At 53.1% G+C, this 18,213-nt stretch overlaps 1 protein-coding gene across 2 annotated transcripts in view; it reads left to right on the forward strand.

Moving 5' to 3' along the window:
* Window positions 1-18,213, forward strand: part of LOC140392903 (lymphocyte activation gene 3 protein-like) — a 215,671-nt gene that overhangs the window by 51,584 nt on the left and 145,874 nt on the right. For both annotated transcript variants that reach the window (XM_072478673.1, XM_072478674.1), the window contains exon 3: window positions 2,744-3,112. In XM_072478673.1, the coding sequence (XP_072334774.1) occupies window positions 2,744-3,112 (369 nt within the window). The remainder of the gene's footprint in view (window positions 1-2,743; window positions 3,113-18,213) is intronic.

Raw genomic sequence — 18,213 nt, forward strand, 5'->3', positions numbered from 1 at the left:
CTGTATCTAACCCCAAGCTGTACCTGTCCTGGGAGTGTTTGATGGGGACAGTGTAGCGGGAGCTTTACTCTGTGTCTAACCCTGTGCTGTACCTGTCCAGGGAGTGTTTGATGGGGACAGTGTAGAGGGAGCTTTACTCTGTATCTAACCCTGTGCTGTACCTGTCCTGGGAGTGTTTGATGGGGACAGTGTAGAGGGAGCTTTACTCTGTATCTAACCCCGTGCTGTACCTGTCCTGGGAGTGTTTAATGGGGACAGTGTAGAGGGAGCTTTACTCTGTATCTAACCTCGTACTGTACCTGTCTTGGGAGTGTTTGATGGGGATAGTGTAGAGGGAGATTTACTCTGTATCTAATCCTGTGCGTACCTGTCCTGGGAGTGTTTGATGGGGACAGTGTAGGGGGAGCTTTACTCTGTATCTAACTCCGTGCGTACCTGCCCTGCGAGTGTTTGATGGGGACAGTGTAGAGGGAGCTTTACTCTGTATCTCACCCCGAGCTGGACATGTCCTGGGAGTGTTTGATGGGGACAGTGTTGCGGGAGCTTTGCTCTGTATCTAACCCCGTGCTGTACCTGTCCTGGGAGTGCTTGATGGGGACAGTGTAGAGGGGGCTTTACTCTGTATCTAACCCCATGCTGTACCTGTCCTGGGAGTGTTTGATGGGGACAGTGTAGAGGGGGCTTTACTCTGTATCTAACCCCATGCTGTACCTGTCCTGGGAGTGTTTGATGGGGACAGTGTGGAGGGAGCTTTACTCTGTATTTAACCCCGTGCTGTACCTGTCCTGGGAGTGTTTGATGGGGACAGTGTAGAGGGAGCTTTACTCTGTATCTAACCCCGTGCTGTCCCTGTCCTGGGAGTGTCTAATGGGGACAGTGTAGAGGCAGCTTTACTCTGTATCTAACCCCGTGCTGTACCTGTCCTGGGAGTGTTTGATGGGGACTGTGTAGAGGAGGCTTTACTCTGTATCTAACCCCGTGTTGTACCTGTCCTGGGAGTGTTTGATGGGGACAGTGTAGAGGGAGCTTCACTCTGTATCTAACCCCGTGCTGTACCTGCCCTGGGAGTGTTTAATGGGGACAGTGTAGAGGGAGCTTTACTCTGTATCTAACCTCGTACTGTACCTGTCTTGGGAGTGTTTGATGGGGATAGTGTAGAGGGAGATTTACTCTGTATCTAATCCTGTGCGTACCTGTCCTGGGAGTGTTTGATGGGGACAGTGTAGGGGGAGCTTTACTCTGTATCTAACTCCGTGCGTACCTGCCCTGCGAGTGTTTGATGGGGACAGTGTAGAGGGAGCTTTACTCTGTATCTCACCCCGAGCTGGACATGTCCTGGGAGTGTTTGATGGGGACAGTGTTGCGGGAGCTTTGCTCTGTATCTAACCCCGTGCTGTACCTGTCCTGGGAGTGTTTGATGGGGACAGTGTAGAGGGAGCTTTACTCTGTATCTAACCCCGTGCTGTACCTGTCCTGGGAGTGTTTGATGGGGATAGTGTAGAGGGAGATTTACTCTGTATCTAACGCCATGCTGTACCTGTCCTGGGAGTGTTTGATGGGGACAGTGTAGAGGGAGCTTTACTCTGTATCTAACCCCATGCTGTACCTGTCCTGGGAGTGCTTGATGGGGACAGTGTAGAGGGGGCTTTACTCTGTATCTAACCCCATGCTGTACCTGTCCTGGGAGTGTTTGATGGGGACAGTGTACAGGGAGATTTACTCTGTATCTAACCCCGTGCTGTATCTGTCCTGGGAGTGTTTGATGGGGACAGTGTAGAGGGAGCTTTACTCTGTATCTAACCCCGTGCTGTACCTGTCCTGGGAGTGTTTGATGGGGACAGTGTAGAGGGAGCTTTACTCTGTATCTAACCCCGTGCTGTACCTGTCCTGGGAGTGTTTGATGGGGGCAGTGTAGAGGGAGATTTACTCTGTATCTAACCCCGTGCTGTATCTGTCCTGGGAGTGTTTGATGGGGACAGTGTAGAGGGAGCTTTACTCTGTATCTAACCCCGTGCTGTACCTGTCCTGGGAGTGTTTGATGGGGACAGTGTAGAGGGAGCTTTACTCTGTATCTAACCCCGTGCTGTACCTGTCCTGGGAGTGTTTGATGGGGACAGTGTAGAGGGAGCTTTACTCTGTATCTCACCCCGTGCAGTACCTGTCCTGGGAGTGTTTGATGGGGACAGTGTAGAGGGAGCTTTACTCTGTATCTAACCCTGTGCTGCACCTGTCCTGGGAGTGTTTGATGGGGACAGTGTAGAGGGAGCTTTACTCTGTATCTAACCCCGTGCTGTACCTGTCCTGAGAGTGTTTGATTTACTTGTGTTTGAAACCGTAATTGACTCTTTGTCTCTGTTGCTCTCCCTCTGTCACACTCTCTCTCTCCCTCCGTCTTACTCTCTCTCTCCGTCACTCTCCATCTTTCCCCCACTCCGTCTCCCTCTCGCTCTCCGCCTCTCTCTCTGTCCTGCTCTCTCTCTGTCACTCTCCCGATCTGTCTGCCTTCCTCTCTGTCTCTCTCTGTCACTCTCTATTTGTCTGTCTCTGTCTCTTGGTGTCTCTGTGTGTCATTCTCTGTCTCTCTCTTTCTTTGTCTCTCTCAATCTGACTCTCACTCTGTCCCTCATGCTGTCTCTCTCACTCCGTCTCTCTTTCTCTCTCTGACTCTTTCCCTCACTCTGTCGCTCTCTCTCTCAATCTGTGTCTCTCTCACCCTGTCTCTCTCTCTGTTTTCTCTTGGCAGTATCGTATTCCCTGCCGGTGACCGAGAAGGACAAAATCTACGCCACTGTGGGTGACACGGTGACCTTCCTCTGCCAGATGAACAGTCCGAGTCAGACCCCGATGTCCAAAATCATGGGCGGGTGGAAATGGCGTCAGAGCGAGAGCGACCAGCCTGCTAAGACGATCTTTCGCTATAACTATGACAATTTTCGCAGCAAGGGGAACATTGACCTGGTGAAGAGGAGCCGAATGTCCGCAAAGCTGTTTTCTGGAAACTTCTCGCTCATTGTCTCCAGCGTTCAGACTGGGGATGCCGGCTATTTTGATTGTGATTTCAGTTACATGGCTGTTGAAGCTCGTGTGAAAATACATCTTGACGTGGTCACAGGTAACTCATTCCTCGGGGAGAGAGCGCATCTTGAGGGGTCGGTTAGAATGTGTTGGTACGTTTATCCCCCCCGCCCCTAATTGCCCCCCTTGAGAAGATGGTGGGTGAGCCGCCGCCATCTTGGACTCGCTGCAGTCCATGTGTTGTGTAGGTACACCCATGGCACTTTCTGGAGGGAGCTCCAGGATTCTGACCCAGCGACAGTGAAGGGTCAGTCTATTTTCCAGTCGGGATGGTGTGTGTGGGGCTTGGAAGGGGATCTTTGCAGCTGGTGGGTGTTCCCCATGTATCTGCTGCCCCCCCTCCCCCCTTGTCCTTCTAGACGGTAGAGGTGGTGGGTTTGGAAGGTGCTGTCAAAGGAGTCTTGGCGAGTTGCTGCGGTGCATCTTATAGATGTTATACATGACTGCCGCTGTGCGTCAGTGGAGGAGGGAGTGAATATTTGTGGCTAGCGTGTCAATCAGGCAGGACTGCTTTGTCCTGGGTGGTGTTGAGCTTCTCGAAATTTGCTGGGAGCCGCACTCATCCAGGTAAGTGGGAGAGTTTCCCATCACACTACTGACTTGTGTCTTTGTAGATGGTGGACGGGCTTTGGGGGAGTCCGGAGGTGAGTTACTCTCCGCAGGATTCCCAGCCTCTGACCTGCTCTGGTAGAAACAATATTTATTTTTAAAAAATGTTTTCAGGACAGCACGGTGACACAGTGGTTAGCACTGCGGCCTCATGGCACCGAATCCCAGGTTCGATCCCAGCTCCGGATCACTGTCCGTGTGCAGTTTGCGCATTCTCCCTGTGTTTGCGTGGGTTTCAGCCCCACAACCCAAAGATGTGCAGGGTAGGTAAATTGGACATGCTAAATTGCCCCTTAATTGGATAAAATAAATTGGGCCCCCTGAATTTATTAAAAATTAAATAAATTAAATAAAAATGTTTTCATTGGATTTTCACATTTTATATTCAACAATTCATAAGCTACAAATGACAAAACCGCAGCAAAAATGAAAATGGAAAAGAGGAGCTGAAACCAACACATATATTTACAATCCAGTGTCTTCCCTCCCATTGTGGCTGTGGCACCCCTTTAACCGGCACACATGTTACAGTCCCCAGTCTGGCCACAGTACGTATTTACAAGTGTCTATTTACAGTTTGGTTTGTGCTTCACCTTGCCCAGTCCCCCGCGGCGTTGTCCTTTGTCCCTTACATTCACTTTGCTTGCCTTCACCCTTGTCCATGCCTCCTCCCCTGCTCTATTGTTTGCTGGCTGTGGACAGATCTTGGAACACGTCCTGTGGAAGCCCTCTTCCGACCCCCGGATGGAAACATTTTATTTTCTCCATTTGGAAAAATTCCACCAGGCCTGCGAGCCAGTCTGCAGCCTTGTGTGATGCTGCTGATCGCCAGCCCAGCAGGATTCTCCGGTGGGTGATCAGGGAGGCAAAGGCTCTTTTATTACGCTCCTGTATTATCTTTTATTACACTTCTCTGTGTGTCTTAATATACCACGGAGTGTGATATGTGTTACTCAAACCTCGGTTACTGATGAGGTCTTCTGAAACTCGTCCAGTAGTAACAAAAGGTTTATTGAGTAACTGTAACAATAATTGCATGAGTTCTTTACTTTAACTTTGATACTAGTGAGAAGGTTAACAAGATCTAATTACAGTAACTACGCTTGAATACACTAAACATCTGAACTAATCTGATACTGCCCTGGTCACAGTACACCCAAAAGAGCGAGAGAGAGACCCAATGCCTTTATACCCCTGTTGGTCCGACCCTCGAGTGGTCATGCGGTGTGACTGATTACACATTAACTCCTTATGTACATACACATACAGAGATCACTACAAAGGTTAGGGGGTCTGCTCCTCCCCCCGTAAGGAGCCCTGGCTGATCTGATACCCTGAAGACTGCCACGTTTAGGCATGGCTCCATCCTCACTCCCATAACTAGGACATTGCCTCAAAGAAGGCTGTCCAGAACCCGACTGTCATGATATCCACATTGACATATCATGGTGCAATCACACACGCACTGATGGACAGGTAGTTGGACCAACCAACACACACACAACATCACAGCCAATCACCAGTGAGAGCACACGCACTATAAAACAGGGAACACCACAGTTCCCGCTCATTCTACCAGGAGATAGCTCAGAGCACAGAGCTCACAGCGTGCCACTCAGACATACACCATGTGCTGAGTGCCTCACCAAGATAGTGCAAAGGCTGGGTCCACAGGTTAGCTGGTGAAGTACGAACCACAGCCAGATGTTAATAGTTATTATAAATAAAACAGAGTTGTACCATCTACAACCGTGTTGGTTCGTTTGTGTATTGGAACACCCAACACGACATGATACCAGGTCTGGAAACTCGCCAGCGACTGTGAGACCTACCTGCACCTCTTCAGAAACCCGCCATCCTGCGCCATGGACACCATCAGCCCGCCGCAGCCGCTCCGAATCGCTGGTAATCTCAGCGTAAACTGGAAGCTGTTTAAACAGCGATTCCAGCTCTTCCTAGAAGCCACAGACAGGGAGAATGCATCGGACACCAGGAAGATCGCCCTCCTCCTCTCCACGGCGGGGCAACACGCCATCCACATCTATAACTCCCTGGCATTCGCGGAAGGCGAGGACAAGACAAAATACAAGACGGTCCTTCTAAAGTTCGAGGAACACTTCAGCGTCGAAGTGAATGAGAGCTTCGAGAGGTACCTCTTCCAGCAGCGCCTGCAGGGTAAGGATGAGCCTTTTCAATTTTTTCTGACACACCTCCGTATCCTCGCGCAGTCCTGCGGCTATGAGGCCACCTCCGACTCCATGATACGGGATCAGATAGTTTTTGGGGTCACCTCGGACACCCTACGCCAGCAGCTCCTCAAAATAAAGTGCCTCACCCTAGCCACCGCCATCGAGACCTGCGTCCTCCACGAAAACGCGACCAGCCGGTACTCCCAAATCCAGGCGGCCGAAACGGCACGGCAGGGGTCCTACGAGGCGGAGCGGGTCCAGTCGATCGAGTTCCTCCCGGCCCACGGCCCGGAGGAGGGCGGACATTTCACGCGCTTTCTGAGGCCTCCTGCGCTTGTACGCGCCAAAAGAGGGGACGTCGACGCAGAGGGACGGGATGCGCAGGCGCGCTCTACACAGGACCGCACCGCGCATGCGCGGTGGCGCAACGAACGCCATGACATCACGATGTGCGGCAACTGTGGATCCGCACCCTTAAAGTGGCAATGTCCGGCCAAAGCGCGACAATGCCTCCGCTGTGGCAGGATGGGCCACTACGCTGCCTGCTGTCGAGCAGCTCAACCTGCCAACTCTCCGCAATTCCGCCAGCCTCGCAGAGACCTGCAGGCCATTCAGCCCCCATACACTGAGTCATACCCTGACGACCTGCAGACCGGGGATACCGACGACCGGGAACCCTTCCGCGTTGCGGTAATAAACAAGAACCGGATGTCCCCAAGTCGGAACCACCAGCCGATGCCAGTAATCCGGGCGATGAATGGTGTGCCACCCTAACGGTCAACTGATCACCAATTACATTCCTCTTGGACACTGGTGCCTCCGCCAATCTCCTCGCATGGTCAGCCTTCCAGACCTTGAAGGTTAAACCACCGATTCTGCCATCCCACTGTCAGCTGGTTGATTATAACGGAAACGGTATCCCAGCCATGGTGTCCTGCCAGCTCAAGGTTACACACAATTCACATACAGCCACACTGTCTTTTGTGATAGTTGGATCCTCGAAGGACTCTCTGTTAGGCGCACATGCATGCAAGATCCTCCACCTCGTTCAGCGGGTACACACTCTGTCTCCAGAAGGCACGTCCGATTTCCCGGATACAGACTTTAGGGCGCAGCTCCACTCGCTCCTCGCCCACAACGAGGAGGTTTTCGAGGTCATGGGCACACTGCCCTACACTTACAGAATACGCCTCAAAGCGGACGCCACCCCGGTCATTCACGCACCTCGTAGGGTCCCAGCACCACTCAAGGACCGCCTCAAGCAGCAGCTGCAGGACCTGCAGGACCAAGGAGTGCTTTCCCGGGTCATGGAGCCAACGCCATGGGTCAGCTCCATGGTGTGCGTAAAAAAGCCCTCCGGCGAGCTCCGGATCTGCATCGACCCAAAAGACCTGAACAACAACATCATGAGGGAACACTACCCCATACCCAAACGGGAAGAAATCACGAGCGAAATGGCCCGGGCGAAAATATTCACCAAGCTTGATGCCTCCAAGGGTTTTTGGCAGATTCAACTGGATCAGTCCAGCAGGAAGCTGTGCACTTTCAACACTCCCTTTGGCAGATACGGCTACAATAGGATGCCGTTGGGCATCATCTCGGCATCCGAGGTGTTCCATCGCATCATGGAACAGATGATGGAGGGCATCGAAGGGGTGCGCATCTATGTTGATGACGTTATCATCTGGTCCACCACACCACAGGAGCACATCAGTCGTCTCCAGCGTGTCTTTGCACGGATACGAGATCAGGGCCTGCGTCTCAACCGAGCCAAGTGCTCTTTTGGCCAGACTGAGCTAAAGTTTCTGGGGGACCACATATCCCGGTCAGGGGCGCGTCTGGATGCCGACAAAGTGACAGCCATTACAGCCATGCCGCAGCCGGCAGACAAGAAGGCAGTGTTACGCTTTCTCGGGATGGTCAACTTCCTGGAGAAGTTTATTCCCAACCTTGCCTCCCACACAACGGCTCTTCGCCACCTGGTGAAGAAGACCACGGAATTCCAGTGGCTGCCCGCACACCAGAAGGAATGGGAGGAGCTCAAGGTCAAGCTCACCACAGCCCCGGTATTGGCGTCTTCGACACCACACGGGACACAAGGATCTCGACTGATGCCAGCCAGTCCGGCATTGGGGTGGTACTCCTGCAACGGGACGACACTGCATCATGGGCCCCGGTCGCCTATGCCTCGCAGGCCATGACCTCCACAGAACAGCGCTATGCGCAGATTGAAAAAGAGTGCCTGGGTTTGTTGACCGGCATCGACAAGTTTCACGACTATGTGTATGGTCTTCCGCAGTTCACTGTGGAGACCGACCATCGCCCCCTCGTCCGCATCATTCAGAAGTACCTCAACGATATGACCTCTCGCCTCCAGCGCATTCTGCTCAAGCTCCGGAGGTACGACTTCCAACTTGTCTACACCCCGGGAAAGGACCTCATCATCGCAGATGCCTTGTCCAGAGCAGTGAGCACACCGCCCGAATCGGAGGGGTTCGTTTGTCAGGTCGACGCACAAGTAACCTTCACATCGGCCAATCTGCCGGCTACTGACGCACGTCTGGCCCGTATTCGCCGTGAGACTGCGGCTGACCCCCTTCTACAGTGTGTAATGCGCCACATGACGGAAGGGTGGCTCAAGGGGCAGTGCCCACAATTCTGCAAAGTCCGGGACGACTTGGCCGTCATTGATGGTGTCCTCTTGAAGTTGGACCGGATCGTGATCCCACACAGCATGCACCGGCTTGTCCTCGAACAATTGCACGAAGGCCATCTCGGAGTTGAAAAGTGCAGGCGGAGGGCCCGAGAGGCTGTGAACTGGCCGGGCATCAGCGACGGCATCGCCAACATGGTGCTCAACTGCCCCACCTGCCAAAGGTTTCAGCCGGCGTAACCCCCTGAGACCCTTCTGCCCCATGAGTTGGTCACGTCCCCCTGGGCGAAGGTGGGTGTGGACCTCTTTCATGCGCTCGGCAGGGACTACGTCATTATAATTGACTATTTTTCTAATTATCCGGAGGTCATACGCCTGTACGACTTGACATCATCAGCTGTCATCAGAGCAAGTAAGGAAACCTTCGCTCGCCATGGCATTCTGCTCACCGTCATGTCTGACAACGGGCCCTGTTTTGCGAGCCAAGAGTGGTCTTCTTTTGCCGCTTCCTACAACTTCACACACGTGACGTCCAGTCCCTTGCATCCTCAGTCGAATGGCAAGGCGGAAAAGGGCGTCCACATTGTGAAGCGGCTCCTCTGCAAGGCTGCTGATGCCGGATCTGACTTCTGTTTAGCCCTGCTGGCCTATCGCTCGGCCCCACTGTCCACGGGCCTCTCGCCAGCCCAGCTGTTGTTGGGTCACACACTCAGGCCCACTGTGCCGTCCATTCATGTTCCTAAACCCGACCATGATCCAGTACTGCAAAGGATGCGACAGCAGCGTTCTCAGCAGAAAGTGGCACATGACACTCGGGCAACTGATCTTCCTGCCCTGGCGCCTGGAGACAACGTCCGCATACACCTACCGGAGGGTGGCTGGTCAGGAACCGCCAAGGTTCTCCGTCGCGTGACTCCCCGCTTGTTCCTCGTTCGCATGCCTGATGGCTCCATTCGCCGGCGTAATTGGCGGGCCCTTCGTCTGGTTCAGCGCTCGCTACGTGATAATGCACCGGTGCCACGCCCTCCTGTTGACCCTGATGTCGGCTTCGTGGAGCTTCCTGCCACTCTGCCCATTCCTCTCTCGCCCGTGGCCAGGCCCATTCCTCAGCCGGTGGATCCTGACCCACCCTTGAGGCGGTCAACCCGAATTCGTTGCCCACCTACTAGGCTGGACTTATGAGCCTGTTTGAACATTGGACTCACTGAATTGTTTTACAGTACTGTTAACGAGTTTCTTTTCTTGTTGTTCGTTGTTCCAGAAGTTTTCTCTCGTCATTTGCTGATTGCATTTGTTCTGTTATTGGTACAACATCGTTGTTCTGTTGCACCTGACACCTTCCTCTGTATATAGTTTAGCCTCATGTACATGTTGTAAATATTGCACACACATACTCAGTACGCACCAATATTTATTACCATATAGGCACATATCCTTGTGAAAAGGGGGACATCATGATATCCACATCAGTATATCATGGTGCAATCACACACACACACTGATGGACAGGTAGTTGGACCAACCAACACACACACAACATCACAGCCAATCACCAGTGAGAGCACACGCACTATAAAACAGGGAACACCACAGTTCCCGCTCATTCCAGCAGGAGATAGCTCAGAGCTCACAGCGCGCCACTCAGACATACACCATGTGCTGAGTGCCTCACTAAGATAGTGCTAGGGCTGGGTCCACAGGTTAGCTGGTAAAGTACGAACCACAGCCAGAAGTTAATAGTTATTAGTGTACAAAACAATAAAACAGAGTTGTGCCATCTACAACCGTGTTGGTTTGTTTGTGTATCGGAACACCCAACACAACACTGACAAGCCTGGGGCAGGCCCAGAATATATGGGTGTATGTTTGGCCAGGCCTCCCTGGCACCGTTCACTGGCCCTCCGCCTCCAGGAAGACCCACTCATTCGGGTTCTGGTTAGGTGAGCTCTGTGCACCGCCTTTAGCTGCGTTCGGCTCAGCCCCTCGCATGTGGAGTTCACCCCCCTCTCCACCTCTATTCCTATTCCTTTTTTTCCTTGTCTCATCCAGAGGGGAGCATACCTCCTCCAACAGTCTCCCATACCAGTCCGTACTGTTTTCCTTCCCTGGGTCGCTCGTGTCCATCAGTTCTGCTACTAGCGAGTGTCCTGATATCGGGGGCTACATTGTCATTTCCTTACAGAGGAGGTTTTTGACCTGAATGTATCCAAGATCATTTTGCCTTGGTAACTGGAACCTCTCCGTGAGTTCCCCCAGGGTCGCTACTTGATCATCCGTGTGTATGTCCCTAACCGTCAGTGTCCCTTCGGCCTGTCTCCACATATAGAAGGTGGCATCCATTAATGCGGGAGTGAAGCTATGGTTATTGCAGATGGGAGCCATATAGAATCATAGAATTTACAGTGCAGAAAGAGGCCATTCGGCCCATCGAGTCTGCACCGGATCTTGGAAAGAGCATCCTACTTAAGCTCAAGCCTCCAGCCTATCCCACCTCACCTTTTTGGACACTAACGGCAATTTATCAAGGCTAATCCACCTAACCTGCACATCTTTGGACTGTGGGACGAAACCGGAGCACCCGGAGGAAACCCACGCACACACGGGGAGAAAGTACCGACTCTGCACAGACAGTGGCCCAAGCTGGGAATCGAACCTGGGACCCTGGAGCTGTGAAGCAATTGTGCTATCCACAATGCTACCGTGCTGCCCTCTGGTTAGGCCAAAGTGTTGCCTCATTTGATGCCACATTTGGAGCGTGGCTACCACTACTGGGCTTCTTGGGTATTTAGCCGGGAGGGGTAGGAGAGCGGCTGTGACGAGGGCTCGCATTGACATCCTTAAGCAGGAACTCTCCTCCATCTTCGCCCACTCTGCTCCCGGTTCCTTTATCCATACCCTCACTCTTGATTGTAGGTTTGGGAGGGCCAGGCCTCCCATCCTTCTATTCCTTTGTTGGACCTTCCTTTGGATCTTCGGGATCTCTCCCCCTCCACCCTCCGCCACACAAATGCCATGATTAGTTTGTCGACCGCGTTAAAAAAGGCTTTGGGGTTGTAGATCGGGAGGGATCTGAACAGGAAGAGGAACCTGGCCTCGTGCCTCTGTGCAGCTGGAAGTATTTAGAGTTGGTGGTGTTTGTTCGTACGCTCTCTATGGGAGCGTTGTGATGTGTTAAGTGAGTTGGGTCAACGTTGACTGCAACTGGATGCAGTGAAATTAGAAACAGGCTTCTGACACAGAAGATGGTCCAATACTGTTTTATTGAACTTGCTGGTTGCTGTACATAATCTGCTGTGGGTTGACACTCTATTAATCTAAACTGATAACCTCCTACTGGCTTGACCAGACTAGCTCTCTCCCACATGGGGATGGTGCTCACTGGCTTGTGCACTCTAACTATCTCAGTAGCTGCGTCCTGTGAGAGAGAGTCTTAATGCCCTGTGGGCTTTATAGTGGTGGCGTCCTGTCTGGTGATTGGTTATCCTGTGTGTCAATCACTGCCTGTCTGCATCTCATTATACACACGAGTGGATATTATGACACGTTGTACAGGAGTTTCACCCAGGCAAGAATCCTGGTCCAAGCCTCCACTCGATTCTGTCGAAGGTCTTTTCTGCATCCAGGGAGATGATCACTTCTAATGTTCTCTCCTCGGATGGGGTCATTATCATGTTCAGCAGGCCCTGAAGTTCGATGTTAGCTGCCTACCCTTGAAAAGCCCCTCTGATCTTCCGCGACTTACCTCTGGCATGCCACTCTCTAGCCACCTCACCAAGGCCTTCGCCAGGATCTTTGCGTCTACATTGAGCAGCGAATTGGGTCTGGAGGACCTGCACTCAGTCGAGTCTTTGTCCTTGTTGAGTATGAACTATATTGTTTTTAGTAAGGCATTTATATACATACAACAAGCACAACCAAAACCAAAAAGAGAACAGGAAATCGCCTAACAAACCACCACCCCACCCCCCCTGCCGTTCCCCTCCATTCTCCCTGCCACCATTTTCTAACCCCCCCCCACCCCCCCGCTGACTTCTTAACTATCCTTGAAGAAGTCGATAAATGGTTTCCATCTCCGGGCAAACCCTCCACAGACCCTTTCAAGGTGAACTTAATTTTTTCGAACCGAAGGAATTCTGCGAGGTCGCTCACCCACACCCCCGGTTTCGGCAACCCCGAGTCCCTCCATGCCAGCAAGATCTGTCTCCGGGTTACCAGAGAGGCAAAGGTGAAAAGATCGGCCTCTCTCGCCCCCTGGACGCCGGGTCTTCCGACACTCCAAAAATCGCCACTTCTGGACTTGGGAACAACCTTCACCCTCAACACCTCAGACATCACATCAGCGAACCCCCGCCAGAATCCCTCCAGCTTTGGACATCCCCAGAACATGTAGATATGGTTCGCAGGTCCCTCCATTCACCGCCCACCCCTATCGTCCACCCCCTCAAAAAACCTGCACATTCTGCGCACCGTCATATGCGCCATATGGAGTACCTTAAATTGAATAAGGACAAGCCCAGCACACAAAGAAGATGCATTCACCCTCCTCAGACCCTGCTCCCATACCCTGCCTCCACCTCACTCCCCAGCTCTCCCTCTAACTTCCACTTAACGTCTCCTATCGGGGCTCCCTCCCAATCCATTAACACCTCATCGATCTCCGAAACCCTACCCTCGCCAACCCCTGGTTTCGACACCTCTGTGTCCTGCAACCCTGAACAGGTCTCCAAACCACTCAATCCCCGCCCGTTGCCACCCCCGGAACCCAGCATCCAGCCCTTCTGGAGCAAACCTGTGATTCCCCAAATCGGTTCCCAAACCGAGGCCCCCTCCAGCATCAGGTGCTGACGCCACTGTCACCACACCTTCAGAGCCGCCACCACTACCGGACTTGTGGAGTATTTGACCGGCGAGAATGGCAGGGGCACCGTCAACAGTGCCCCAAGCTAGTGCCCTTGCATGAGTGCTGTCTCCATCTGTTCGCACACCGACCCCTCCCCCACTACCCACTTCCTAACCATGGCTATATTTGCCGCCCAGTAATAGCTCATCAAATTTGGCAAACCTTGGGTGTACCGTCATCTTCACGGACTGTCCCCCCCCCCCCCGGCCAATGACAATGGGAGCATGTCCCACCTCTGGGGCTGGTTTAGCACAGGGCTAAATCGCTGGCTTTGAAAGCAGACCAAGGCAGGCCAGCAGCACGGTTCAATTCCCGTACCAGCCTCCCCGAACAGGCGCCGGAATGTGGCAACTAGGGGCTTTTCACAGTAACTTCATTTGAAGCCTACTTGTGACAATAAGCGATTTTCATTTTTTCTAAAAATCCCCCTTCATCTGCTCCACCAATCGTGCCAAATTCTATTTATGTCGCTGCTCCCATCCCTGCGCCACCTGGATGCCCAGATACCTGAAACTCACTCCCACTACCTTAAACGGCAGCTCGCCCAACCTCCTCTCCTGCCCCTCGCCTGGATCGGAAAGACCTCACTCTTCCTCATGTTTAACTTTTACCCGGAAAACCGCCCGAATTCCACCAAAATGTCCATGATCCCTCCAATACTTCCCAATGGGTCTGATCTGTAAAGCAACAGATCGTCCACATATAGCGAGACCCTGTGATCCATCCCCTTCCCCTGCACTATCCTTTGCCAGTTTCTTGAAGCTCTCAGCACCATTGCCAGTGGCTCTATCACCAATGTAAACAATGGGGAGAGTGAGCAACCCTGCCTTGTCCCCCAATACAGCCTGAAATACCCCAAACTCACCCGTTTCGTCCTTACACTTGCTACCACCACCCGATACAACAACCGGACTCAATCCCCAAACCCTTACCTGAACCGAACTGTCCCAGTACCTCCAAGAAATATTCCCATTCTACCCAATCAAAGGCCTCCTCCACGTCCATAGCGATGCCGCCTCCACATTCCGTCCCTCCGAGGGCATCATGTTTTATTTTACAAACATTTTATCTTAAGGTATTTATGGCTTTATACCAATAAAAGATACAAATATAAATGTAAACATTATTCAGTGCACAACGCATCCCTCCATCTCCCACTGTTCCTGTCCAATCTAGACCAAAACTAGCCTAACTCCCCCCTACCCCCCCCCCCCCCCCCCCCCTTACCACCCCCCCCCCCCTATTGTATCTGCTAACAGTTTAGTTTTCCCCGAAGAAGTCGATAAACGGCTGCCACCTCCTGATCCTCTCAGGGCGAACTTAATTTTCTCAAGCCTGAGAAACCCGGCCATATCGCTAACCCCGATTTCGAGGGCTTCGAGTCCCTCCACGCCAATAAGATCCTTCTCCGGGCTACCAAGGAGGCAAAGGCCAAAACGTCAGCCTCTCTCGCCCCCTGGACTCCCGGGTCTTTCGACACTCCAGAAATCGCCACCTCTGAACTCGGTACCACCCTCGTTTTTAGCACCGTGGACATGACATCCGCAAATCCCTGCCTGAATCCCCGAAGCTTCGGATGTGCCCAAATCACGTAGACGTGATTTGCGGGCCCTCCTGCACACTTCACATACCTGTCCTCCACCCCAAAAAACCTGCTCATCCGGACCACCGTCATGTGTGCCCGGTGAACCACCTTGAATTGTATCAGGCTGAGCCTGGCATGATGAGGACGTGTTGACTCTGCTCAGAGCATCCGCCCACAGACCCGCCTCTAACTCCGTTCCCAATTCATCTTCCCATTTACATTTCATCTCATCTGCCTGGGTTTCCTCCCACTCCATAGGTTCTTTATAGATTTCCGATACATTCCCCTCCCCCACTCCCGTTCTAGAGACTACCTTGTCCTGTATCCCCTGCGGCGGTAGAAGCGGGAAGGTCAAAACCTGCCTTTGCACAAAATCCCTCACCTGCAGATATCGAAACCCATTCCCTCCCGGCAATTCAAACTCCTCTTCCAGATCCTCCAAACAGGGAAAGCTCCCATCAATAAACAGATCTCCCGGCCTCTCACTTTCTGCTCTCTGCCACCTCCGAAACCCCCATCCAGCCTCCCTGGTACAAACCGGTGATTACCACAAATTGGAGCCCAGACCCACGCTCCCTCCTCTCCCATATGCTTCCGCCACGGCCCCCAGACTCTCAGAGCCGCCACTACCACCGGGCTTGTGGAGTATCGAGCCGGCGAGAACGGCAGAGGAGCCGTTACCGATGCCCCCAAACTTGTACCCTTTCATGAGGCCGCCTCCACCCGCTCCCACACCGACCCCTCCCCCACTACCCACTTCCTAATCATGGCTATATTTGCCGTCCAGTAGTAATTCCTAAAGTTCGGCAGTGCCAGCCCCCCCCCCCCCCCCCCCCCCCCCGGCTCCGCTCTCAGGGTTTAGCACAGGGCTAAATCACTGGCTTTGAAAGCAGACCAAGGCAGGCCAGCAGCACGGTTCAATTCCCGTGCCAGCCTACCCGAACAGGCGCCGGAATGTGGCAACTAGGGGCTTTTCACAGTAACTTCATTTGAAGCCTATTTGTGACAATAAGCGATTTTCAACAGTACTGTCTTTTCTCGCGGGGTTTTACCCGCCCACACAAACACAGATATCACCCTAGTCAGCTGCTTAAAAAAGGTCCTTGGTATAAAAATAGGGAGGCACTGGGAAACAAACAAAAATCTCGGGAGGACCATCATCTTTACGCTCTGTACCCTCCCCGCCAGTGACAGCGGGAGCGTGTCCCACCCTCCCCGCTAGTGACAACGGGAGCATGTCCCACCCTCCCCGCCAGTGACAACGGGAGCTGTCCCACCCTCCCCGCCAGTGACAACGGGAGCTGTCCCACCTCCGGAAGTCCTCCTTCATTTGCTCAACTAACCGGGCCAGAATAAATTTTTGTAGCTGCTCCCATTCCCGTGCCACCTGAATACCCAAGTAGCGAAAACTCCCTCCCACCACTTTAAACAGCAACTCCCCAGTCTCCTCTCCTGCCCCCTCGCCTGGATCACAAAATCCTCACCCTTACCCACATTCAATTTATACCCGAGAACCGGCCAAATTCCCTAAGATCCACATAACCTCCCCCATCCCCCCTAACGGGTCAGAACATACAGGAGTAGGTCATCTGCACATAACGGGACCCTGTATTCCACCCCCGCCGCCCCCCCCCCCCGGACGAGCACCTTCCAGTCCTTTGACGCTCTCAGCACCATCGCCAATGGCTCTGTAGCCAAGGCAAACAGTGGGGAGCGGGGACATCCTTGCCTCGTCCACAGGTGCAGTCTAAAGTAGTCCAAACTCTCCTGGTTTGGCTGCACAAGGCCTTCTCCACGTCCATGGTGACCACCACCTCTGCCTCGTCCCCCCAACTCCCCCACCCCGCCCTCAGAGGGCATCATGATCACATTCAGGAGCCTTCAAACATTGGCCGTTAGCTGCCTACCTTTGACAAACCCCGTCTGGTCTTCTCCTATTACCCCTGGAACACAATCCTGCATCCTCGAGGCCAGAATCTTGGCCAGCAATTTGACATCAACATTGAGTAGGGAGATTGGTCTGTAGGACCCGCATTGCTCTGGGTCCTTCTCCCGCTTCAGGATCAGTGAGATCGAAGCCTGTGACATTGTTGGGGGAAGGACACCTCGCTCCCTTGCCTCATTAAATGCCCTCACCAGCAGCGGGCCCAGCATACCAGAAAACCTCTTGTAAAATTCTACTGGGTAGCTGTCCAGGCCCGAGGCCTTACCCGACTACATGGCCTCCAATCCCTCTACTACTTCTACAATCCCGATCGGGGCTCCCAACCCCTCCACCAACCCTTCCTCCATCTTCGGAAACTTCAACCTTTCCAAAAACTGCCTCATCCCCTCCACCCCAGCTGGGGGCTCCAACTCATACAGCCGACTGTAAAACTCCTTGAACACACCCTTCACCTCCGTTGGTAGCATCCTACTGGCCTTCTCACCAAACTCATATACCGTCCCTCTTGCCTTCCTAAACTGCCCCACCACCTTCCCTGTGGATAACAGACCAAACTCCATCTGCAGCTTCTGCCGCTCCTTCAACAGTCCCGCCTCCGGGGCTTCAGAGTACCTTCTGTCCACCTGGAGAATCTCCTTAACCAGCCTGTCCATCTCTGCCCACTCCACCTTCTCCCTATGAGCCCGTATCGAAATTAGCTCCCCCCTAACCACTGCCTTCAGTGCCTCCCACACCGTTGTAGCCGAAACCTCCCCGTGTCATTTATCTACAAATAATTCTGGATGGCCTCCCTCGCCCGCCCGCACACCCCCTCATTCGCTAACAGTCCTACATCCAATCTCCATTGCGGGTGCTGACCCCCCTCCTTGCCCACCCGTAAATCCACCCAGTGTGGGGCATGGTCTGACACAACAATCACCGAATACTCGGCATCTACCACCCCCGCCAGCAAAGCCCTGTTCAAAATGAAAAACTCAATCCGGGAGTACACTTTGTGTACATGGGAGAAAAAAGAAAACTCCTTCGCTCTTGACCATCCGAACCTCCACGGATCTACCCCCACTGCCCTTCTGTTCCATAAACCCCTTTAGCATCTTCGCAGCGGCTGGCACCCTCCCTGTCCTTGAACTCGACCGATCCAACCTCGGATCAATGACCACATTAAAGTCCCACACCATGATCAGCCTATGTAAGTCCAGGTCCGGGATCTTCCCTAACACCCGACTCGTAAACTCCCCGTTGTCCCAATTTGGTGCG

The sequence above is a fragment of the Scyliorhinus torazame genome, chromosome 16 (genome assembly GCF_047496885.1).
Source record: "Scyliorhinus torazame isolate Kashiwa2021f chromosome 16, sScyTor2.1, whole genome shotgun sequence".
Taxonomy (NCBI): domain Eukaryota; kingdom Metazoa; phylum Chordata; class Chondrichthyes; order Carcharhiniformes; family Scyliorhinidae; genus Scyliorhinus; species Scyliorhinus torazame.